The sequence below is a fragment of the Helobdella robusta genome (genome assembly GCF_000326865.2).
Source record: "Helobdella robusta unplaced genomic scaffold HELROscaffold_32, whole genome shotgun sequence".
Classification (NCBI taxonomy): Eukaryota; Metazoa; Annelida; class Clitellata; order Rhynchobdellida; family Glossiphoniidae; genus Helobdella; species Helobdella robusta.
Window position 1 is genome coordinate 2,098,874 of NW_008704589.1, and position 25,529 is coordinate 2,124,402.

At 30.4% G+C, this 25,529-nt stretch overlaps 2 protein-coding genes across 2 annotated transcripts in view; one reads left to right on the top strand and one right to left on the bottom strand.

Annotated features, from left to right (window-relative positions):
* Positions 1–232: 232 nt before the first annotated feature.
* Positions 233–689, top strand: HELRODRAFT_175210 (hypothetical protein; the record flags this gene model as incomplete). Its single annotated transcript, XM_009022646.1, has 2 exons — positions 233–397; positions 528–689. The coding sequence occupies 2 exons, from the start codon at positions 233–235 to the stop codon at positions 687–689; spliced, it is 327 nt and encodes a 108-aa protein (XP_009020894.1).
* A 4,903-nt stretch (positions 690–5,592) lies between these two features.
* The window catches only part of HELRODRAFT_82350 (hypothetical protein), a gene marked incomplete at both ends in the record, with an annotated part of 32,247 nt that continues 12,310 nt past the window's right edge, over positions 5,593–25,529 (bottom strand). Inside the window, 10 exons of the mRNA XM_009022647.1 lie at positions 5,593–5,984; positions 6,220–6,521; positions 6,814–6,931; positions 7,108–7,211; positions 7,494–7,594; positions 7,807–8,019; positions 8,158–8,419; positions 8,995–9,071; positions 9,438–9,566; positions 16,753–16,851. Of these exons, the coding sequence (XP_009020895.1) occupies positions 5,593–5,984; positions 6,220–6,521; positions 6,814–6,931; positions 7,108–7,211; positions 7,494–7,594; positions 7,807–8,019; positions 8,158–8,419; positions 8,995–9,071; positions 9,438–9,566; positions 16,753–16,851 (1,797 nt within the window). The remainder of the gene's footprint in view (positions 5,985–6,219; positions 6,522–6,813; positions 6,932–7,107; positions 7,212–7,493; positions 7,595–7,806; positions 8,020–8,157; positions 8,420–8,994; positions 9,072–9,437; positions 9,567–16,752; positions 16,852–25,529) is intronic.

The following is a 25,529-nucleotide window of genomic DNA, read 5'->3' on the forward strand; positions in this document are numbered from 1 at the left end:
GCTCTTTTCCAGGTTATTTTCAATTAACTTCACACTAAAATAAATGTAACAATATCCCTACACTCGTTGAATAGAACTATTTTGTTTTACAATTACATATATTTTATTTTATAGACTATTATAATTTATAATGCTATCATGGATTACCATTTTATTATTAAAAACAATACTTAAGAAATGCACAAGTTTCTGTAACAGTTTATAAAATTTCAGATTTCCTCAAAATGTAAAAATGCAAAACGATTGGATTAAGTGCATCAGACAGGAAATAAATGATTTCAAATGGCTTCCATCAAAAAATGCAAGAATATGCAGTGACCATTTCTGTAATAAAGATTATAAGGGTTATGATGGAGAAAGGAAGGTAATGCTGAAGAAAGCATTCCCATGTTTTCAAGTTAGTTATATTTATATGTCATCAGTTACACAAGGAAGCAATTCGCATCATCATTGTACATTGCAACATTATCTATACAAAAAATATAAAATGCATTCACCAATATTCCATGTATTTTATTAAAACTTAGAAAGGGCATAATGACATTGTGAATAGGACTGGGATCATCACCATCATACCAATCACCATTCCAAGTAGAGTCAATTTTATATTAATGCTTAACAAGTTGGACAAATTGTACTTTGATAGGAAATTTCCAAAAGAATTAAAAATAGATCAAAAACATAGATAACTGAATAGTTACTAAATTTTGAATCTCTATGGTAACTATTATCCTAGAGATATGCATATTGCTGCCTTTCAGCATCGTAAAGTTTATAAGGAAGCATAAAAGTAATGATGCCAAATGGCATCGGTATGCGGTAGAGGGTTAAAGCTTATCAATACTTAGTATAGGTTGTTGTTACCAACCAAATAGTTAATTTCAAGCAATATTATTTTTGATTAAAACATCAACTTATTAGAAGATATTGTATTAAAAAAGCGTAAAAATTGCTCATTATTTTAATTATTATTAAACTTTTTATCATTTTACAATAATTAACTAGTGTCAGAGCAAAATGTTCTTCAAAGCAATTAATTCACGCACCTCATATAATATCTGCAGTTTGTTCGCTAGGCAGCAGTGTGAAAGAAAGTTACTGTTAAATGCTAAAAATATTCTATATATGAGTTTTAATTTTTATAATACATAAATGAAAAACAATGCTTCTGAAACAAATGCTTGCAAAATTTTGTTTTTGACCAAGAAATATGCTCGACAAAGTACATATATTAGAATGAATAAAGCTAAGTTTAATACAGGGGTGGCCAAAAAAGGTTGTCAGTCAGACGTTATGACCAAAAACCAGAACCACAAATCTTAAACAAATTCTCCCCAGGGTCGAAAAACTTTGCAATTTAAGTACTATGCGGCCCTTCATAGGTAAAATAGTTCTCAATGCGGCCCTCAAAGCAAAAAGTTTGCTTACCTCTTATTTAATATCAATAAAAATCTCTATACCATCATTGTTAACAAATAGTTTTTCAATCTCCAGAAAATTATTATTACTTTTAATGTATTTTAAATTAAAATTTGACAGAAAATGAATCGGTTTATTTTTCAAAAAATTATTTGTTATCTTTCTCATCGAGCATGCAACCGTACGTCAACTTCATATCGGTCAGAATTTCGGATACACTTTTTTCTTTGGCATACATGTCCTCTGGGAAAAAATTATTTTTAAATAAATAATATTTTTAATATTATTTATATCACATGTTGCGAAATATCTAGATTTATGGAATCAAACTGCCGTCTAAAATTGTAGGGTTTGTTTAAAAATGCAACAGAATTAAAAATTAACTCATGCTATAGAATCGACAGTAGATCTTATTAAGATTAGAGGTAATAGAACAATTACATTAAGCAAAAAGTTTATTGCTGGGAACAAAATTTTAAAATGCAAAAAATACTTCAAGTGATAAATTGTTTCCAGGTAAGTGACGTAATTCAAAAACTGAAAAAATAAAAAAAAGTGGAAATGGATGAAGATTTTATTGAATGGCAAACCGTCCGGACGGGGTGCAACTTCCGGAGTTCATCCTTTTTAATTTCATTGACCAAGTTCCTAATTTCTTTATCCGTTGCAGCGTTTTCCGTTTGGAAGATTTCTTTGGCATCATCGGCTTTTTGATTATCATGGTCACCTGTTCAAGATTTTCAAACAATTCAAATTTGAATTTTTCGAAATTAAAAATTTTTAAAAAATTTTCAAATTAACAAACCCAAGATGCAACAACAGCCTGCAAAGGGCTAAGAAAATAATAAATAACCATCTCATTAATTTTTAGCAATAGTTTGGCAAAACATTTGCTGAACAAATTAGCAAAAAGTAAGGACTTATAAAGCATACGAATCTATGGAAGTTTTAAATCAAGTCAATACAATGTGATCTGACGATTTAAGTTTGTAAAATAAATAAAAATAAATGAAAATATTAACAATATTAATAATAACAACAACAGACAAAAATTTATATTGAACTACAACATGATGAATTGTTCAGAGTAAAATTTATTTGACGAGTTGATTTCCACTTAACATGATTCAATCAGATATACTTTTTTAAAAATTGCATATAGGTTTGATTTAGTTTGCAAAATAAAAGCTTAAATCAAAATTCATTCTGACAGTGTCCCAATTTCAGCAGCAATGTTTGACAAGTTGTACCTAAATCACATCTTTCCAGAACTTGTTTATTATTAATTCAATTGTATCTAATAAATTTTGATCAAATCAACGTTCATTGACATTAAATATTAAAGTAAGTTCAATTTTCAGATAAATAACTTGAAAAATTTAAACTATTTTCAGTAAAATTAGACATATTAACATAAATTATCATTCATCTGGCATTGATTGCATGTAATTTATAAATAATTTATAAATAATTGTCACGTCAAAATGATGCTAATGCTAATACAAATTTTAACTATGTAAAGTAAATCAACTACAACAAGCTCTGATTAAAACTGTATAAATAAAATAGTTTTTCTACTGATTTAACATTAAAAAATAAAATAAACATGGCTCAAAACATTTTTTTTGTTAATTTCCCCGTTTTTAATACATTTCTGTATTTCATTGGGTAGAATTATTTTTATTTCAACAAAAATTGTTCAATTAATACAAATTTGAAATAATGAATAAATTATATTATTTTTTGACAAAACAGATGAAGAAATTGAGCAAGAGTTGAAAATAAACGATGCCTGCAGAGAGCAGTTGCTGGCGTACATGAAGGTGATGACTGAGAAGCGTTCGTTGGTAGAAAGCAAGATTGATCTGCTTAACAAGCAGTTGGATGTGAACGAAGAGAAGAACAAGTGTACGAAGACTGCATAAAGAAGATTGTCGAAGTTTCGAACAGCGGCCCAACCAAAGATGTTCATACAGAGATGCAGACGAACCTGGAGTACTTCAAAGTGGGCTTAAATGTGACGGCCAATGAGAGGAGGTCCCTAACGAACGAGTTGGAATTCAATGAGCTACTGATAAAACAGATCGACGATGACGAGTACTACCACAGAGTCACTCTGGATATCATTAAGAGTCAGGTGTCTGATATCATTGACCGGAATTTGGAACCAAAAAACTGAATTTATCCTGGTTTTAAGTCATTTTCGTTAATATTGAAAAGCAATTTTAATGGCTTTTAATTTCAACTTTAAAGCTTTGTTGTTACTGCAATGTAACTATGGGACGTAATACGTTGTTTTACGTTGTTTTTGAAAGTTTTGCTTCAATAAACATGTTCCATTGTAGGTACATTTGTCGTTTAAAGTCATGATTAAAAAATAATATTAAAACTAAAATGTTCTTAAAATTTTAAACTGAACCTCAAAATTAACAAAAGACAATTAAAATACATATGATAATAATAAAATCACTTTTTATCATTTTCTAAAGCGTTCAATCTATCGACACTGAAGTTGATAGTTTGAACTTGAATGGCAAATAAAGATAGAATTAAAAATATTAATATAGAAGCTTCATAATGTGAACGTTTTGAAATGCCCAAGTATGTAGAAGTAGTCAGCGGTTTGCGAAACAATTATAATACTGTCACGTTTCAAAAAATGCTAAATGTGGACTAATAAATTCTCAAAAATTACACTGGCAAAATATTATTTTATTCAATTCAAAACGAACAAATTTTTATTATTTTTTCACTTTGTAACATTTTTTCTTCATGAAATAATTCAAACAGAAAAACGCCTGAATCAGCAGGTCGGTCACCTTTAATGTTTGATCAAAAGATTCGCTAATTAAATTAAAGAAACAAGAAATGCGAACCGACACATGAAATTTGCCGCTGAAATAAAAATCAATAGTTTTAAACAGTTGCCAAAACTTCAAAGAACTTTGTGATATACGTTCGGGCATTAAAATTCTAGAAGCATTTCTCCCTATTTTTTATTTTATTTCAAAAATTCGGCGATATGGTGTTTGTTTATATACATAATGCTGATAAGAGTGTTACGAAAATTTGAATTGTGAGCTCTGTCTGATGAAATTTTTATGGTAAGTTTTGTTTTCAAAATTAAAACTTCTTTGCTGTTATCTTTCTCAATTTTTTTTAATTTTTTTTAATAAATAATTAAAATCAATAGTTAATAAAGTTCTCTATTTTTTATAATTCAATACACTAAAAAACAAGAGGACAATTTTTAAAATAATTTTATTAGTCTTAATTAAATAAAGATGTGATATTCTAACACTTATCCAAAGCTTAACGCATCACTTTTAGTCAGATCTAATGTATCTATATCACACATCCAGTAAAACATTAATCACAAAGTTTTTCAACTGATACACAAAATAGTTAGTTAGTTATATTTCACAATATGTACGTTTGCTCGGTTTATACATTCAACAATATATAGCGATTTATTTCAATTATTTTTAATAATACTGAACTTAAAAAATACTGAATAATTTACTTTTTTGAATTTTAAATTTGTACTAGTGTCTGGCGATAATGAGAAGAAGAGAAAAAATAATTTGGAAGTGCAGTTATTTATACAAAGCTTCTAACTAAACGAATGTACGAACGTTGGTCAGACAAATGAATAAGAATATAACAAGCAAGTATATACAGTGGCCATGCCTGGTAGCGATAGATACTTTGTTACTATTCAACGGGGCATAATATTGGTAGGTATCACGGCCGTAGAAGTCGTTGTGATGGTTGTAGTTGTTGTAGTTGTATCGGTGGTGGTTGCTGTAGCTGTTGTGGCTTAGATCGTGTCTGGCGTTCGATTGGTGGTTGCTTCTCGGTCCAGGTTTGTTTGAAGGTCGTAGATCGTAAGATGCACTTTTGGAACCACCTTCACCAAAACATTGAAATTATATAAATAAAAAATTGAAAACAAAAGAATTGAAAAATTAGAAAAATAGAGAGAGTTATTTTGAAAGAAATTTTGAGGGTAGCTAAAACTAAACGGCCAGAGAAAAACTTGAATATGATTATATGATTGCTAACAACGTTCGTATGATCATTCATTCGCTCGTTTTTTCGCGATATTCAGAAATTATTCAAATATTAAAGTTCAAAACTTTGTTAATTACAATACAATTTAGATCATATTTTTTATGAAAAAAACATGCTTATATTAATATTATTAAGATTTTTTAACGTATTAATTAAAGTTAAAACAAAGTGTCCAACAAAGTGAGATAAAGACCAACCTAGCGAAGAATATGGCATAAAATCAATTTTTTGAATGTTGTTGTGTTGTTGCTGATGATGTTGATGATGGCGATGAGGAAGATGATGAAGAGAATGTTGGTGAGAATGTGAATAATGATACGGGAATAATGAGTGTTTGTAGATAGATGATGACGATAGCGATGACGCAGATGATGACGACACTGATGATAGTGGCGGTCTTTGTGGATTAAGGTGCTGTAAAGGTGCTGAGTAAGGTTCCTTCTTCGTTCCATACAAAACTAATGTCCATCTCAGAAGTCTCGAAGGTGATACTGAATGGTCGTTAAAATTATTCATGCATTGTCATTATCGCATTCAATAGTTTGTCGATCTGTCGTTCTATCCATACTTCGGTCGTGAAGAATATTTTAAGAATTTTATATCAAATTTTCGATTACAATTTTAAAGTTTTCTTCAAGCATTATTTTGACAAAATTTTCAAAATGGATATACTTATTTTTTTTTCATATTTATCAACATTTGTCAATCAAAAATCGCGAGTCAAACCTAAACTGGCGGAGTTTCTGATTTCCAACTTCCAGGTTCCGGCGGCTGTTTCGCCCCAGCAGTGCGTCGTCATGAAAGTCCAGTTGAGAAATCCATCAGTGGAAAAATCGTTCGGTCTCTTTCCGAGTAGTGTTGACTTTGTGCCAGACGGAGAAATGAGAAATATTTCTAATTCACCTCTTTTCTGAGACGCCAGCGATATGATGACTTGCACATGTTCCAAATAATTTATTTCATCTTCCGTGTCTAAGCAACCGTTGTGAGTCAGCGAGATGTTCAGCTTGCTGTTGACTGACAGGCCTCTGAATGGTTTGGTTATTGTGTTGGTGGGGCGTGTTTGTTTGTGGTGGTGTACAGCTAGAATGTTGTTGTCACTCTACTGCTGAATTGAATATTTATTAAAAAAGAGTTTTTCATGCGTGTATTTTATGCATTTCAACGCGTGTTCAATCTGTGTATACAATGTGAAACTTGCATCTAAATTTCTTCCAGATCAAATTCACAAAACTTTTCATCAAATTCTTAGTAAAAGTTTAGCGTTCACGACAATTTATTTATAATTTCTATGTGCTTAAATGAAAGTAGTTGACCAACTTCTGAGAAATAGTTCTCGGCACAACGCACTTCCTCTGAGCTGGCACTCTCGTCCAATTTTCAGCGAGTTCAACCATGCGTCCCACGTCCATCAGCCCGAATCCAAAACGGTGACTCACTGCCGGGCATTGGAGTAATCATTTTAAGTAATGTCTATTTTCATATTTGGACAATTTACAATGCTTGTTTAAAAAATCACTCAACTTTAAACGTTAATTATTTCAAATAATAAAAATTAAATTTGAATTTGTAATTTTAGAATTAATACTTTTTTTCCAACAAAAGTCTAACTACCATATTTATTTGCTCCGTTTAATTTGAAGTCTGCATCAACAAGATTGCTTCTCTTGGCTCCGAGAACAACAATGTGCTGCACGTCTCGCCATGTCAACTGCGTGCTGCTCAGATGTCGGTTGTGTGGTTGATGTCAATGGCGTTATTAATATTGCATTTACAAAAACTTGGAAAATATTTCAAAAACAAAACAATTATTTAAGTTAATTACAATCAAATGTGTAATAAGCCTATTTTTTAAATGGCATTTTTAAGCGAAATAACCTAAAAACAACGATACAATGACGCTAATAATATAAAACCGGCTCAGAAAAAAAATTGTTTGAACATGATGACACAGCAGCTGACGCTCGTGCAATTAAATAATTTCTCGCACGATAACTCACTTAGCTTCCATGGTTAATGCAATCATGCCAACTGCAAGTGGGGCACTTGCAGACGTTCCTGTGTGATTCTCAGTGCACTGCTTGTTCAGGTCTGTTGTCACCTGAACAAATATCATTTTGAAGTATTAAATAATCAGTTTTATTTTCAGTCAGCTTTTATAAACGATTTTAATATAATTTTACAGTTGAACTAGATAGTTTGTTGAGCGATTTGTTGTTTTCAAGAAGAATAAATAGCAAATAGAGGAAAAAAATTGACAAAAAACACAAAACTATTTCAATCTACGTCCACAATTATTTTAAAAAAACTTACAATCTGTCTTTCTGAAGAGTTTCCACTGCTGTAGGCACTGGCCAGGGCGGAGGAGCAAGCCTCCGAGTACCAGGGCACGTTTCCATTCTCAGACACGCCACTGATGGACAGCGTGTAGATGAGGTTCGTGTAGCCGTCGCAGTTGCAGTCGTCGCCCAGTTGACCTCCGTTGCCGGAAGCCCACACGAAGATCGACCCCAGTCCATTTCGTCCCTGGGTTGAAACAAAATTATGTAAAAGTTAGGATGAAAAACGCTCGAAGACAAATTAACATTTGAAAACGTTATTATTGATTTAACGTGAAAAAATGGAGTATTACAATAATTTGAATTAAATTAGAAATGCTCTCACTTTCAAAATTCCATCTTCGAATGCCTTGGCAGTAATCGGACCAGGCCCATCAACAGTCTTCCCATCATCATCTGGGCCCCATGAGGCGCTGTATATCTGCACGTAGTCAGATTTCCAGCTGAGCGATTTGGCTTCAACGGCGTCAGTGACGTCGCCATCGAGCATTCGAACCCCGCCGATCCTGGCGTTGTAGGCCACACCTATGCCGCAGAGGCTGTTGTTGAATTGGGCGGCCACCTCGCCAGCGCATCTCGTACCGTGTCTGTCAGTTGATGGTCGGTGGAGTGATTGATAAATGAATTAATTCAGTTGATGGTCGGTTGAGTAATTGATAAATGAATTAATTCAGTTGGTGCTGGGTAGAGTAATTGTTAAATGAGTTAATTCAGTTGGTGATGGGTAAAGTGATTGATAAATGAATTAATTCAGTTGATGGTCGGTGGAGTGATTGATAAATGAATTAATTAAATGAATTAATTCAGTTGGTGATGGGTGGAGTAATTGATAAATGAATTAATTCAGTTGGTGGTGGGTGGAGTAATTGATAAATGAATTAATTCAGTTGGTGATGGGCAGAGGAATGGATAGATGAAATGTTTAGTGAGTTAATAAATTTATTCATTATAAATAAATTAAAAAATTTTTTAAATGAATTGCTAAAATTTAGGTTCGTTGTGCGTTATTGTAATACGATGAGCTTAACAGAATGCAAGCCACATAGTAAACTGATAGCAAAGATTTTTATTCTGAATTTATTTTTTAACATTTACTGAAAACATTCGTTAAATATTTTCAAGTGAGGGTTTGAAATTATGAATGTGGATGGAATGCACCAACTTGTTTTCGTTGGTGTTGTCGTATCTGGGTTGAGGATCTGGATCATGATCATTCACGTCATAGCTGGCCTCTGGGTCCTGGACCAATCAAAATTATGGTTGTATAATGGTTTGAATCTGCATGTCAAGTTTTATAACAAACATAATCCGTTGAGAAAATGTATTTTTGCAAAAGTTATGGCTGGCCTAAGTAATTTTATATCAATATTGTATATTTTTTATTGGTTGCTTGGTCTTCTTTTTTATTTTCATGCTTTTGAAAGTTGTTTTCAGTTTCTTAATTATATTTTTAATTTGTTCAATTTTACTATTAACTACAGACGAACGTTCAATCTTGATATATGACACCTTGTCAAACAACATCGTAATAAATGCACCTACGTACAAATTAGGCAATCTGATTGTTTTCTATTAAAACAACACACTTTTAACAAAAGCACCAACGTAATTTTTCTTGAGATCCGGATGATCCTTCTCGATGCCATCATCCAGGATGGAAACAACCACATTCCTGCCCGTGTAGCCACGTTTCCACGCCACCATAATGTTCATCCCATTGCCATTCTCTTGGTTCTGTCGGGGAAAAAAAGAAGTATTGTTGCCTGATGAGTTTTCGGGAAAAAGTTACAAAATATAAAATGAGGTGTTTCGTTGTTTGACTGAGTAGTTTTTTTTATTAAAGATAATCAAATGATTGAAAAAATTTATTCATTAACATCATCTTCATTTTTATTAATCATAACAAACATAACAATCGTAACATTAACACTGATAAAAGCAATATTTTAGTGCAATTGAATCAGTTTTACCTTGTATTAGCTAACTTAAACTATTATTAAATATTATCACTATTTTTGTCATAAACATCACATTATGGTGATAAACATTCTTAGTCATCATATATTTTACATTGGAATCATTAACATCCTCTCATCATCGTCATCATTTTTTATCATCTTCATCATCTTTTTTTTATCATCATCACTCTCTTCAGACACGTACAACTCTCACGGTTAAATAAAAAATTAACAGTTGGATAAAAATGATAAAAAATATTCTGAAGTGCGTTCAAGCGACAGCCATTAAGTGGTCTTAAAAAAACTAAAGATAATAAATTTTAAATTCACATATAAGACTTATAACATATATACGTATAAATATATATATATATATATATATACATATATATATATTGTTATATAGCTTGCTCTTCACCGTTCCCCAAATACCAAAAAATGTGAATAACAGACAAAATATTTAATAACAAACAAACAAATAAACATGCATATATACAACATCAGCTATTCTATAACTGGATTTCAATTGGTTTTTTCTGTTTGTTAACTTTTTATGGTTTTTTTTTATAGTTTTGTTTTACACTAATTCCAGCAACAATTGTTCCTTACTTTATAACTGAACGTGAATGGTGAGCTTATTTGCTACCACGTAACGCCAACTAATTCGCAATAAATTTTTATCGATGCATCGGTTAGTAGGAAAACTTCAAGCACCGACTTATGTTTGTATAATCTAAATATTGGATCACTTCCACACACACGCACAAAAACACACACACACGCACAAAAACACACACACACGCACAAAAACACACACACTCACAAAACTCACATACCCATTCACACACACACATACTTAATACACTCACACATTCATACAAAAACACGCCAAACACACACCAACAACAGCGCAACCACTATAAACAACCAACTAAACACAAACACTAAACCATCAACAAAACGCAGAGCCAGTCTGGTATGTGCGTATCATTTGTTTTACGATGTACGTACACGCTGCGCGTCCGAAAAATTCTTCCGGTTTCAATTTCTAGCTTGGCATTTTTTTTTAAGAAAAAAATCTTGGCGATCAATTTTTTTTCAAAAAAATTAGTTTTCTGTGAGATTCATTATTAAAATTTAGAAATAAAAAACTTGACAAATGAAACACAAGTCTATGAATGTATCTATGATATAATACGGAATACAAATAAGTAACTGTAAATATCAATATCAGATGTCTGAATGGAATACTCGAGTTGTGAAACACATCTACAAAAGTATCACCTAGACCAAAAACACGCGCACAGAAATTACGCTTAACTAAAACGAAAACCTTTCTCAATTATATATCAAAACATTAGAGAATTAAATTTGAAAGAAACCAAACAAACAATGTCCAGTGAATTGAATGATGTATAAGGCACTTCTTTAAAAAGGAGACATCAACTTGTTGTTCAACTTGCCATTGGCACCCATTCAAGTGCCATAAAAAAATTATCACTCCGGATAAAGAATTTTAATCATCCTGTTAAATTTTTAATGTTTCTCCTTCTGGTCAGATAGTAGCTGAAGAAAATTTTTATAACTAGAATCACCTCAGACAGCTTTGGATCATTTCTTTTTGAATCTATTTTGCAGAATAAGTTATAGTTATTGTTATCCGCGTTACCAGCATTTTAATTTTTATTAGTTAATCAATTCAATAATAATAATTTAAATTTTCACTATTTAATTTGCTAATTATATATTTTTTCTATTATTATTAAAATTAATTCTGTTGTATAAAAATTTAATATGTGTGTATTGTACACATATATGTACACAAGGAAGTACAGAATTTGTTGTATACAATACTTTGTGTACTTAGCATGTATGGGTTGTGCGTGCCACAAGTACTTACATGTAAGTAACGTAATTGACAAATGGTACGCAGACAAAGATGAAAGATGAATGAAGAAGATTAGGCGAATGATGAAAATGATGATGATGTAGAGGAAAAAAGGTGACGAGGAAGAAGATGATGACGGGATGGCAATGACGACAACGATGAGGATAACGAACCTGATGGAAAAGAGGATGATGATTATGGAAAGGAAGAAGATGATGATGATGGTTGAAAGAGGTGAAGTGGCAGTTGTTCTTTCAAATTTATGCTTCCTTAATGTTTCTAATGGCTAACGCGTATGTTTGTTTATTCGTGTCTCAGTGTGTTTGCGTCTGTGTGTGTCTGTGTGTTTGTGTGTGTTTGTGCGTGTGTCCGCTTGTGTGTGTGTGTGTGTATTTGTCTGTATTTATTTAAAGATGTTTGAATTCGTGATGTACATTTTTTCAGAAATACATCAATCTGTGAATGATTTAAACTGTAAAATTCGCACGCACATGTGTGTGTATGTGTGTATTACATATTTTACAGCACGTGTTTGACATATTTATTACACATTGTTATTACTATTACTTTTTTCTATACATCTTCATAAACTCACTCAGATAACTTATTGAATTAATCTGCAAACATTAGGTTTGTGTTGAATTCTCTATAGTTTTTCATTCGCTAGTTGTTTTATGAATATTTATTTTTTATCATTTCCCGTTTGACATTTTATCAAAAAAAATTTTTTTGTTTCGGTAGCATCTGTGCACTTCCCATCCCAAGTCTATGTACTCTAACATTTTCTTCTTATACTTTTACTATTGGGCTGAACTTTTTATCGTCATCGTCGCCATCATAGTCGTCATCGTCATCATCATCATCATCATCGTAAAGATCATCATCATCATCATCATCATAGTAAAGATCGTCATCATCATCGTCGTCATTATCCTCATTTTCGTAATCATCATCGGCTTGCCTTCATCGTCAATATTTTTTTTCGAGAATGAATATTTATTACAATCTCATTTTCTTTCTTTCATTTGATCCCAGGTTCAGCTAAAACCCGCTGGCGATAAATAATCGGATGCAATTTCTCAAGGCGAATTTGAAACAAAATTAAATACATTCGTCTAGGAGTCTTAATGGAAGGATGGATGGATTGTTTTGCTAAACTTTAAAGATGGTTTTGTAGGATTGTTTTAATTCATGTTTGTCAGGTTTGTGTTATATGCTTGTGTTTGTGTATGTGTGTTGTGTGTTTGATGTGTGTGTATGTGTGTTTTAATGTTTTTGTGCTATATATATTATTTATGTTATATGTTTCAGAGTGTTATGTGCGTGTTATGTAGTATATCATATAACATACTTGAAATGTAAAAAAGTTACTTAACCAATCTTATAATGTGTGTTTAATATTTGATGATTGGGTTTTTATACTGTGGATTTTTGATGTTTTGATGTTAAGTTTAAAGATAATAGAATATGAACGTGAGTGAGTGAGTGAGTGAGTGAGTGAGTGAGCGAGCGAGCGAGTGAAACATTTTCAAATTTAACGCTGCGGTTTAAGAGTATGTGTTGAATGACGTAATTAATTACGTAACGTTAGTTATGTAAGGTAAAAAAAATGAGGATGGCAAGCTCGGCGTAATGTGTTTGTTGTGTTTTTTTTTTGTTGAGGAATGTTCTTTGTAAAAATTTGAGCGCACGCGTGTGTGTATGTATGTGTGTGTGTATGTGTGTGTTTCTGTGTGTGCACATGTATGTGTGCGTGTTACATATCGTGGGATAAATTTTAATAAATTATTTAAACCAAAGAAAAAAATGTATTGATCAACTGTTAAAATGCATTATTGAGTTGAGCTAAACACTTTGTAACATGAAAATTGTATAGTTTATAAATGGACAACCTTCATATTGTGGGTTTAATATTTTTCGTCTTAATATGCAGCGCTAAACTGTTTGCTTTAAAAATTTGATCAAAACGAGAGTGAACAATGAAAGAAATGAAGAATAAGATTTTCATATATACAATGGTCTGAATATTTAAAACCACATATTAAACATGCCATAGATGCTTCTGATGCGTGCGAAAGATGTGCACTTGTATGCAGGTTTGTATGTTTGTATCTGTCTATGTATAAATCTGTCTTTGTATGTTTTTAACTGTCTGTATGTTTTCAATGTTTCCCTGTTTGTATGTGTGTTTGTATGTATCTCCATTTGTATGTTTGTATTTGTGTTTGCATTTCTGTCTGTTTGCCTATGCCTCTGTCTGTATGTCTATACGTCTGTCCATGTATGTTTATGTCTGTCTTTGTATGTTTATATATATATTTAGCTATGTCTAAATGTTCACTGTTGTGAATATGTCTTGTATTGTATTGTATTTTTTTATTTTTTATTGTTTTTTTTTTATAAACAAACACCTAAGGATCATTGAATGTATGTTCATGTTGATCCATAAACATTCTTTTACATGTAATTGTTTTATACAAGTCTGTATATATATATATATATATATATATATACATACATACAAACATATACATATACGTAGCCTGTATATACGCATATTTGGAATAAATAACAAGACGAACTTTTTGTTTATACGCGTCTAGGCAAAACAACGCATTACCAACATATCGTTTGCGCGTTAATGTTTATAAGATTGTATATATATATATAAACACGATGTTTAGGTTTAAAAGTTCGGTATCGAATTGCACGTACGTTCATTGTATGTTTATGTTTGTTTAACTTTGTACGTATGTGTGAATGTTTGGTATTATATGTGTGTGTGTGTGTGTTTAAGTGTGTATGTGCGTGTGTGTATGTGAATGATTAAATATGAATGACGTTTGTTGCGAAATAGTTTCAATTGAGGTTTCAAAGGCTTCTTTGTCTAAATTTCAATGTGATTTTAATTATTCAGATGAGAGACTTTTTTTTAATATTCATTTGTTCGTTCGTTCGTTCGTTCATTCTCCATCCATCCATCCATCCATTTATTCATCCATTTATCTATCCGTCCATTCATCCATCCATTCATTTATTCATTCATTCTTATATTCATTCATTCATTTACTGTAATCTTAATCCACGTTTCCATCGCATTCATCGAACCATTACCTTCATTGTTGAAGCTTGAAGATTGAAAAGTAGTAATTACGTAAAAAATTACAAAATTTATAATTAAATAAATGAAGTGAAATAATACAAATGAATGAATGATTGATTTAAATGAGTTAAACAATCAAATAAATAAAATAATGTAAAAAAAAATGAATAAATAAATAGCTTGAAACGTCGCGTTAGAACACTTGAAATTGAGGAACTCAAGTGGATGAATATGTTCAATGAGTGAGTGAATGGATAGATGTGAAGGTGAATGAATGAATGGATGGATGAATGAATAGAGAGATTAATGAATGAACTAAAAAAAGATTGATCTAACAAACGAGTGAATGAATGAATAAATGACTGAATGAGCAAATGAACGAATGAACGAATTAATGAATAAGTTAATGAATGAAATTTAAAAAAAAATAGCAATCATGAAAATGTTTGATCAAATCATCTAGCTGATGTTTAAATAAACGAATGAATGAATGTGTAAAATGAAAGAATAAATAAATAAACAAAATAATAAACGATGATATTGTATTACTAATATTTGTTCTTCTCAGCAATATTTGTTCAATGTATATGGGAGGAAACAATATTTATCTTGAATCGTGTTCTCATATGAGAACATAGAAATGTAATGAATCAAACAAGTCACACCTGTACAGAAAAATACAAAAACAGACAAAGTATACAATGATATACAAAAAGACAGAAGAGACGCAAAGATATACAAACAAATACAAAAATATATAAACAGATACAAACTAAACAACTATGTGTTTGTGTTTTTGTATCCGTTTGTATATCTTTTGTATTGAGTATTCTTTTTTTTGTGTTCGTGCGTGTGTGCTTATGTAAATACCAATGTATTTGTAAATGTGAGTGAATTTGCTGGAGCATTGTAATGCAAACATCGGCGTACTTTGGTACTAAAGCCTCATTGAATATCCACAATCGATCCCACGACTCATTCCTTTGTTAGTTTTCCATTTTTATGTTTGTCATTTTCTTACTTTTTTGTGTTTGCATTTGTTGGTTTGTATTTTTGTGTGTGTGTTTTTTTATGCATGCGTTTTTCATTTAATTAAAAAGTTACATCTGTCTGTATTTAGTTTTATTTGTTTTCATTTGATCACAAATTTCTCTATGAACTCAAATGACATGTTTGCAACTAGGAACATTCGCTCCTAAACTTAGACACATACTTGCACTCAAACGTTTCAAACGCAAATGCAAATGAGTGTTTACCTTATTTACTCTTACCACTGAAGATTTTACAAGTAGTATGGTCACTTCAATTTAAAACGATATTAGAAATAACATTGAAAATAAAATTTTTGATTAGTATAGAAAACACTTAAGTGTGTTCCTGTTTGAAAGTATATATGTGGCAAATATATGATTGTATAACATTGTATATTCATGTTGTAGGTCAAAGTTTGATTGGGAAACATTTTTATTTATATTTATTTAAATTTATATTTATTTTTATTTATATATATCTTTTTTTATTTATTTATTTTTATTATATTTAATCTTTCTTATTTATAGATTCTTTCCAACTGTCAGTTCATAAAAATAAATAAAAAACTAAAATTAAAGATAAGATATTAATAAGGGCAATATGTAAAAAAACGTAATAATATTTTCAACGTAATCAAATACAAAATTAAACCCCAATAAACATTATTATTAAACAATTACCATCAAGACAAAGCAAAACAAACAAACAAAACCCATGACGAACACCAATAAAAACTACTAACTACAACAAACAGTGCTTAATTGCGAGTCCACGCCTTACATGCGTCTTACCAAACAAATCTCTACATTTGTGGGAGTTCGATTCTTTCGATAAAAAAAAAACAGATAACGCACTATGTATGATAATTTTTGTTAAAAAAATGCACCATAAGCGATGACTATGATAAAAACAAAAAAAAAACAAAAAAACAGAACTTACCATGTACCACATTCTTGGCCATTTTGGGTCGGTGAGAAGTACTCGATTGGTATCTCTCTTTACCCGAACTTTGGCTACTTGCTGCTGAAACCATGTTATCTGTGTTTGAATGGGAAAAAATTTTTTTTGTGATTTGCATAACAACATAAACGATAACAACATAAACTATCCAAAGCGCGAAATCTTAGCAATGTAACATTTGGTTTATGGGGCGTACATTGCGTTATGATGTGTTAATAAAGATTCCTACGAGCTAAGTGATGGTTGTTGTTGCGTTAACGTTGTTGCTTTTATAGAATGTTATTGTTTGTTTTGCTTGCTGAGTATGATTTTGTTTTTATGGCTTGTGTATATGTTAAAGTTAGTTATTTTTTTGGTTTTGTTTTTTTTTGATGTTGTTGAATGCCATTTTTTAATGTTCATAATTTTTTATGTTTTTTTTTATTTTGTTGTTGTATGATTTGAAAGAAGGCAGTTTTAAAGAGCATTTAAGAAGATGAAAAAATTATTTCCTTGGACATAAATATTGCTCTGAGTGGAGCTTTCATGCTCATAAACAACTTTCACGCACATGCGTTTGTGCGTGCGAACACGCACACGTACATATACAGGCACACGTAAATCCAAAGACGCAGGCGCATATGTACATACGAACACATGTGCTTATATATTTATTGCTATTGCGTTGCATTATTTAAGTGGTTTTCGGCTGAGTTCATTTATGCGTCAGTATGTTGCACAATTTCATTGGAAGGTATCGAATATTGTATAGAGACATTTCTTCAGGTATATTCATTCAATTTAGTTGTTAAATTCATTCATATATCGTTTGCAATTTGTTTAGAATATCATTGAATACTAAATTTAATTAAAAAAGTATTGTAAATGATTTAAGATCACTGAATATTAATACAAACTGATAAGAAATGACTGATGTATGCATTTTTTGGCAGCCTAGAAAAGAAGCATGAAGAAGATGATGAAAGAAAAGAGAAAAATAAGTTATGACATGCAAAGATCCAACATACAACAACCACCAATACAATGCATCTGTGCAATGCATACACAACAGCACAAAAATAAAAAATACAATACACTGCACAGAAATAAAAAATGGATCACGTATATATGTATACTATTTTTATTATGTTAAATTGTGAGAGCTTATTATGTTTTCAATTTGACAAGCTAATATTTTCTGACAAAATTTCTGTTATGTTTTGCGTAAAAAAATATTATCAATAACAAAAAATAGTTGATGAAAAATTCGAACATTACAAAAAAGTTGTATGAAACAAATCTATATCACCAACATAATATTTAGATTATAATTTAAGTTAGGAGGAATAAGTAAATATAGGTTGTAATAATATAATATAAGTTGTAATAATAATAATATAATATATAACATCTATATATATGTTAAAGTAGGTATATAACTATAATGATAGTTAAGTTATAAAAGTAGTTCACGACAATACAGCAAATTTACAGACATAAAACAGCTTAATATAAGATAATATAGCGTCTAATTAATCAGAGCATATAATACTTTGTATAATAAGGATGAGGTGACATACAACAGGGACTGACTGGTTAGAAGGAGTTAGACAACTAGTTAGGCTCTAAGGAGCAAGGTCTCCTAGTATATAATAGGCGAGCACATAAGTTAAGGGAAGTTAAGTTGAGAGTAATCTTAGTTAAGTTAGTTATCTCTTTAACACGCTTAAAGCTCTTGAACACTACTTGGAGATTTTTACACATTATTATTTGCGTTACACTTTATATTTTTATTCTCAGTTTTAAGTTTTGTTATATTTAGTTGCAATCAAACAACAAAAGTATTAACAATAATTGGGGAGTCGTTTCTCGTTCGATTTCGACTATTAAACTTTATAACATTTCAAACACTAACTAATACTCAACACACGTAAGTCACCAACTAAAGTATTCTATTATTATTTTACATACACGAACAATATCGAGTTATTTAACGTTGAAGGAGCGAGATTACAGAAACAGAAAGAACTTCCCCTTGATCAAACTATGTTGTTCGTTCAGTAACCGTCGTAGAATGGTGAAGAGCGAGCAGTATAACAATAATCTATATTACTGAATGAAATAATATATTTATAAACTGGAAAATTCAACCAAGCCGCAGAGCTAACAACATCCACCAATATATAATCATTTGCCAGAGTACTCTAAGGAACGGAAGGCAGAAATGAAAATATATAGGCCACATTAAGATCATCTACTACATACACACAGACAAACACACACACACACACACACACACACACACACACACACACACACACACACTTGCAAACACACACATATAAACTAAAGTACACACATATAATTAAAATTAATAAAACTGAATAACAAAATGCATTAATTTAAATATCATAATTACAACATTAAATGTGACATCAACAAAACAATAACAAAATTATTTCAAACAAGGACAATCATCACATAAAACATAAACACTAAACATCTAATGCAATGATAATGTTTAGCTTGGCTTTTTCTTGTTTACGAATGCATCATATGTATTTTTGAGTCTTGCTTCGTACCTAGTAAGAAAAAATTTACTAGAAATATTTTTGTGTGCCATATCTTGGAGAGCTGATCGTGATAAACACTCGCTGAAAATTATCAAGAAATAAATTCGCCGCTAAAAGTAAGGTGAAACAAACAAAGAATGCAAAATAAACGCGTATAAATTAATACAACTTTATAACACTGAACATGAAAAAATTAAAAAAAATACTTCAGATTATTCCTTCCAAAATACGTTCCTAATAGAAAAGCGAAATACAATCAACTAATTCTCAGTTTTTGAAATAAATCTCATTATATAGGTTACATATGTTTCAGTAAATTAAAATGCAACAATAACAACAACAAACAACAACAAACAACAACAGCAACAGCAAAGATAACAGTTACATGAAAAATAAACGCCTCTGGCAGTGTTGGCCACAAAACAATATCCTGAACAAAGGCATGAAAGTAATTAGGACAAAGATAAAAATAAAATAAAGAAAAAAAACTTTTAATATTTGAAAATTTAAAAATTCAAAGAACCTTTTGAAGAACAAAATCTCTCTATCATATCATAGCACTGTAAGCGTTATGAAAAATATGACGGAAATATTCATCGTTAAATAAAATTTTATACATAACATTAAATTATTTGACATTTACAGTTTGAATAACGGCAATGACAATGCAACTTATTGATTTGTGTCGAAGACACATTTCAATAAAAAGTTTTAAATTCTAGTTATGTTGGATGTTAAAGTGGTAGAAGCAATGGTTGTGGTAGTAGTATGGATAGTAGTAGTAGTAGTTGTAGTAGTAGTAGTAATAGTAGCAGTAGTATAGCAGTAGTAGTAGTAGTAGTAGTAGTAGTAGTAGTACTAGTAGTAGTAGCAGTAATAGTAAAAATGTTTGTTGTTGTAAAGCGTTACGTTGTAATTTGTGCAACTAAGTGAGGCACATACATCAAATCTTCTAGAATCCCAATAGCCACAAACAAAAAAATTTTTGTTCCCTTTAATCAAATTCCATTATCATAATCATTCCCATCATCATTATCATTATCATAATCACCATCGTTATCACTACTACCATTATCATCATCACCATTATAATCATTATCATCATCGCCATCATTATCATCTTCACAGCAACATCGTTACCATAATTAGAGAAATAATTATCTTAATTGAAACCGTTGTGGACTTTTATTAAATTTATTGTTATAAATTTTTTTCCTCTTTCGACGAGTCAAAATAACCATTGCGTCGTTGTTATCATTTTCCACATCAGCATCATTCTTATCCTACTCATGCTTATCTTTCCAGCATCATATTCATCACCATCACCATTTTCTATCGTTTTCATCATTGTCCGTCATTGATTCATCGTCGTTTTCATCATTTTTCATTATCGTCATTTTTATATCACCAATTTCATCATCTTCATCACCTTTCAATCATCTTTATCCCACAATCATTTCACCATCACCATCACTTTTCCATTATCAAGAGCCATCTACCAACCTTTTTTCATCTCTATCATCATTTTCATCATCACCGTCATTATTCGCGTCATTATAATTGTTGTTTTTTGTAATAAATTTCCCTTTATTACCCCAAGCTATAAAAACCTGCAATTATGAAAAAATTGTTTCAGTAGAGAAAAACTCAAAACAGGCGTTTGGCATTAATTGTTTGCAGTTATATTGGCACATAATTAGAGGTACCTGAAATGTTTCGCTAATAGTTATTATTGATTTGTAGAGAAAAAACTCAACAAAAACAGACAAAATTTAAAATAAAGTAAATATTGTTGTTTGTTATGTAAAAAAAACTGCTTTGAATTACAAAAAACAAGCCAAAAATTAAAAAAAATCTAAAAAAAATCCGTTCTAAAACTTGTTTTCACATTTTTTCATGTTTGCAATTTAGTTTCTTTGTTTACAGTTTTTTAACGAAATTCTTTTTACAATTTTCTTTAGTTTTTTTCTTTTTCTTACTCTATATGAACAAAGACAGAACTTATACAAATTATTAATTATTTAGTATATAAAAATCTTGAATGTACATAAATACTGTTATTCACTCTTATCTATAATAATAGGCATGGGTATAAATACACACTCAACTTCTTACCTATCGAGACCGTAATCCATCTTTTATTTCTATTATTTCATTTGTATTTCACGTTATATCATTAATACCCAATATAATTTAGAGTTTTTATTGTGATGTCTGTAACATAGAAGAAGACAGCAACAAAAAATTCTATTCCATCGATAAATAACCCAGTATGAACGGTGCTGATGTTTGTTTGCCTATGCATCCTACATTTTCCAATCAAAATATGCAAATTGTATCTGTTGATGCTTCCCTCATTTTTGTATTTATGTATCTGTTTTTTTGTTTTTTTTTGCTATTTTTATTTATTTTCATTCTACTTAGATATTTTTTGGTTGTAAATGTTTCCTAACAAAAAAATTAATATTTACGTCGTTCGGTTTTTATTTCGGTGTTCCATTTTTTTTGACATACAGTTGGTACGTTTTTTTACGAGACAAAAAAAATCAGACAAAAATAAGAGCGTATGTATACATTATACAGAGTTCATATTTTGAACATGAATTTATTTCACCAGACTTTGCCAAAAATAAAAAAACACATTCTGTTTCATAAATAATAAAACAATTGTTTGGATTTTAATCTCAGTGAAAAATTCTCAGAAATAATTTTTTTCCTCCAAAAATATTAAAGATTAAAAAGATTGCCCAAACAAATTTTAGATGAAAAGTTTCACAAAAATTTTTCCATCCGTAGACTATTCTAAGTTTTAAAAGAACCAACCACTAAGCCGATGGTGTGAGCATAAAAGAGTGCATTTGTGTGTGTGTGTGTGTGTGTAACCGTGTGTGTGTTTGTGGTGTGTGTCTGTGTGTCGTGTGTGTGTGTGTGTACTTGTGGTGTGTGTGTGTTTGTGATGTGTATGCGTGCGTGCGTGTAAGTGTGTGTGTGTGTTTTCATCGGAAAAGGAACTGAGGTGTTGTAAACATCCAGGAATGAACAAGCAGAATGAACAAGCGGAATGAACAAGCGGAATGAACAAGCGGGCATCCAGACGAGATAAACAAAACGCATAAATACACCACATCAAAGGAACGAAACTGCAACGCTTTTGAAAGCGTGTGCTATAAAAATATAAACACAAACCTTCAAAACAAAGCATAAACAAAAATAAAACAAAATAAAAAAACAAAAAAGAAACAAGCAGAAGAAAAAAAACATGCACTTGGTACTCTATCACGTATTCTGTAAATTGTTTATAGCACGTTCAATATACACATACATACTTATATACAGACATGCAACCAAGCTGACGAACAAATATTCAAGCATACATGCATATACAAGTGTGTTTATGTGTCAATATTTGTTTATAGAAATCTTGTAGTATCTACATTTATACGTTATACAAGACACAGCCAAAATTTAATTAAAATTATACATATATATACAGAAAAAGAGATAGATAGAGAAGGAGAGAGAGAGAGAGAAAACTAAGAAATGAAAAGAGAGAATGTGTATGTGAGTGGTGTGTGTGTGGTGTGTGTGTGTAGTGTGTGTGTGTTTGTGTGTGTGTGTAGGGTGTGTGTGTTGTTTCCTTGCGTGTTTAACTTACTTTGATCCTATCCCTTTGTTGCATCTGCCATACCGTGATTGTTTTTATGTCATTTTATTTGATTTTTTCAAAATTTCAAAGATTTTTTTTGCGTTTGAAACCGACAAATTTAGATTTTTTTCTTCTAAGTTTTCAAGCTTTATATCATTTTACAATGATTAAACATTACACCGACACATGTATTTTCATTGGCGTTTGCGTTAATTTAGTCAATTAGAATTAAATGAATAAAATATATCTAAAAACTGATCATTAATAATTTTTTCCATTTAAAAAAAAAAATTTTATTTGATTGCGTTTTTTATAAATAAAAGAAAAACATCAACTCGTTCTCCTATAAAAAAAATAAATTGCAAATTTAACTAAAAAGCTCAGCAAGTATTGTGAGATAATAAAAACAACGACATTGTTTCTTATGGAATGTAGCATTCTAAAAACTTGTGGTATTTAAAAAAATACTACAACACCTCCAACTACTGCTAATAATAATATGAATGAAAATAGTACTAGTAACTAAAACAAAAGAATAACAATAAGCAGAAATGTATGATTAATAAAGAAACATAGTAACACAAATTCGCAATTAATTCCACTTCCGATGTTCTTATTTATAGCTACTATGTTGGCCAGAAAGAGCTAATAAATCTCACCGAAAAGCTTCAGTGCTCATTAAGTATAAATAATATTTGATCACAATCACCTTTATTATTTTAGCAATAGTAATAATAGTAGCGGTGATAGCTGTAGTTATAGTAGTAGCAGTGGAAGCAGTAGTAGCTAGCAGTAGTAGTAGTAGTAGTCTAAATTATATAGTAAAAGTATAAGTAGCAGTAGTCACAGTAATATCAGCAGCAGTTAAAGTAGTAGTAGTGGTAGTAGTGTAGTATTAGTAGTAGTAGTAGTAGTAGTAGTAGTAGTAGTAGTAGTAGTAGTGGTGGTGGTGGTGGTAGTAGTAGTAGTAGATAGTAAAAGAAGTAGTAGTGAAAGTTTTATTATAATATTAGTCCCCAGTGCTGAAGCAGGTTCGTGTTAATTGCCCATTAAATCGATTATACATGTCAGGCATGAATAAAACATTGACAGATTTGAAAAGTGTTACATGCAATCGTAAAGTTGTACTCTGCATTTCTTTATTTGTTTGTTCATTTGTTCATTCATTCATTCATTCCTTCATTCATTCATACATTCGCACGTTATTTTTGGTTCATTTGTCCATATATTCACATGTTCAATTCTGTCTTTCGTTCGTATTTTGTCACATCGTTCATTCCTATAATGATTTATGCATTTTTTTTAAACTGGTCGGTTGTTCTTAAGTTTGTCCGCTTGTTCACTATTTATTTATATAGTTAATTTTTTAACAAATGATTCGCTGATATAAGGTTATTTTAATTATTAATACTAGTAGGAAGTAGTAACATTGACGTAATTTTTGTCATTGCATTTTCATAAAATTTTTATTATCAATTCAAACTTTATCGTATCATCTTCTTCTTCTACATCGTCATCATTATTATCATTGCCACAATCGTTTCCATGGAACAGTTCAATGGCTCTAATTTTCCCAGAAAATCTATTTTAAAATTAAAACTTTTCGTTAACATATACCAAGATATTTTTACATAAATGCTTCAAATTAAGTAGAGTAAATTATTTTTGGTTTATTAATGTTTCCAGAAAAAAAATTCTTTTTAGATAGACCAAGTGATGAATTGAATAAAATAATAAAAATAAGGATAGAACATTAGAGTAGGTAATAAAGAGCAATTTCAATATACTAATGCTAAAACACACACACAGATGTTTATATATATATATAAATATATATATATATATATATATATATATATAATATACATTTTGATAATATAATCAGGAAATATTATATATATATAAATATATATATATATATATAAATTATGGTAATAGACCATAATTTTTACAATATTCTATAAATTCTGTCGAATGTTTGGCGTTAATATGTTTGTAGTTCGTTTTCTCGATTTTTCTCACTAAAGTATTTTGGTGAAAGTTTAGTTTATTAAAATTCAAAAAAAAACTTATTTTTCGAATTCATGATGCAAATAAGGCATGATAAATGAATCATCATCAGTGCTCCTTGTTGTATATATAGGGAAATATTGACTTTGTCAAGATGAACTTTGACGTTGTAAAAATTAACTTTGGTGTTGTAAAATTGAACTTTGATGCTAATTAGGTGTCAGGTTTCTTTATTGGCTGGTCATCTTCTTTGGTCTCCTTTTCTTCATCTATAGCATCATATTCTTCTTTGTCACTATTTACGATGCTAGTTTTTATTACTTCTTTGTTTTCGTTGTTGGTTAAGCGCCGAGTTGGAAGTGAGGTTGTCATTTTTTGTTGCATATTTATTTTTGGTTTATTGATGTCAATTAGGACTGCTTCTGCAATTTTAAGATGCGTGTAGTTGCTGTTCTGGTATATTACTTTAGTGTTGCTGTCGAGGATTTCACGGCTAATTGTGATTGAGTGTGTTGAGTTCAAATGAGATTTGATAGCACCACTCTGTT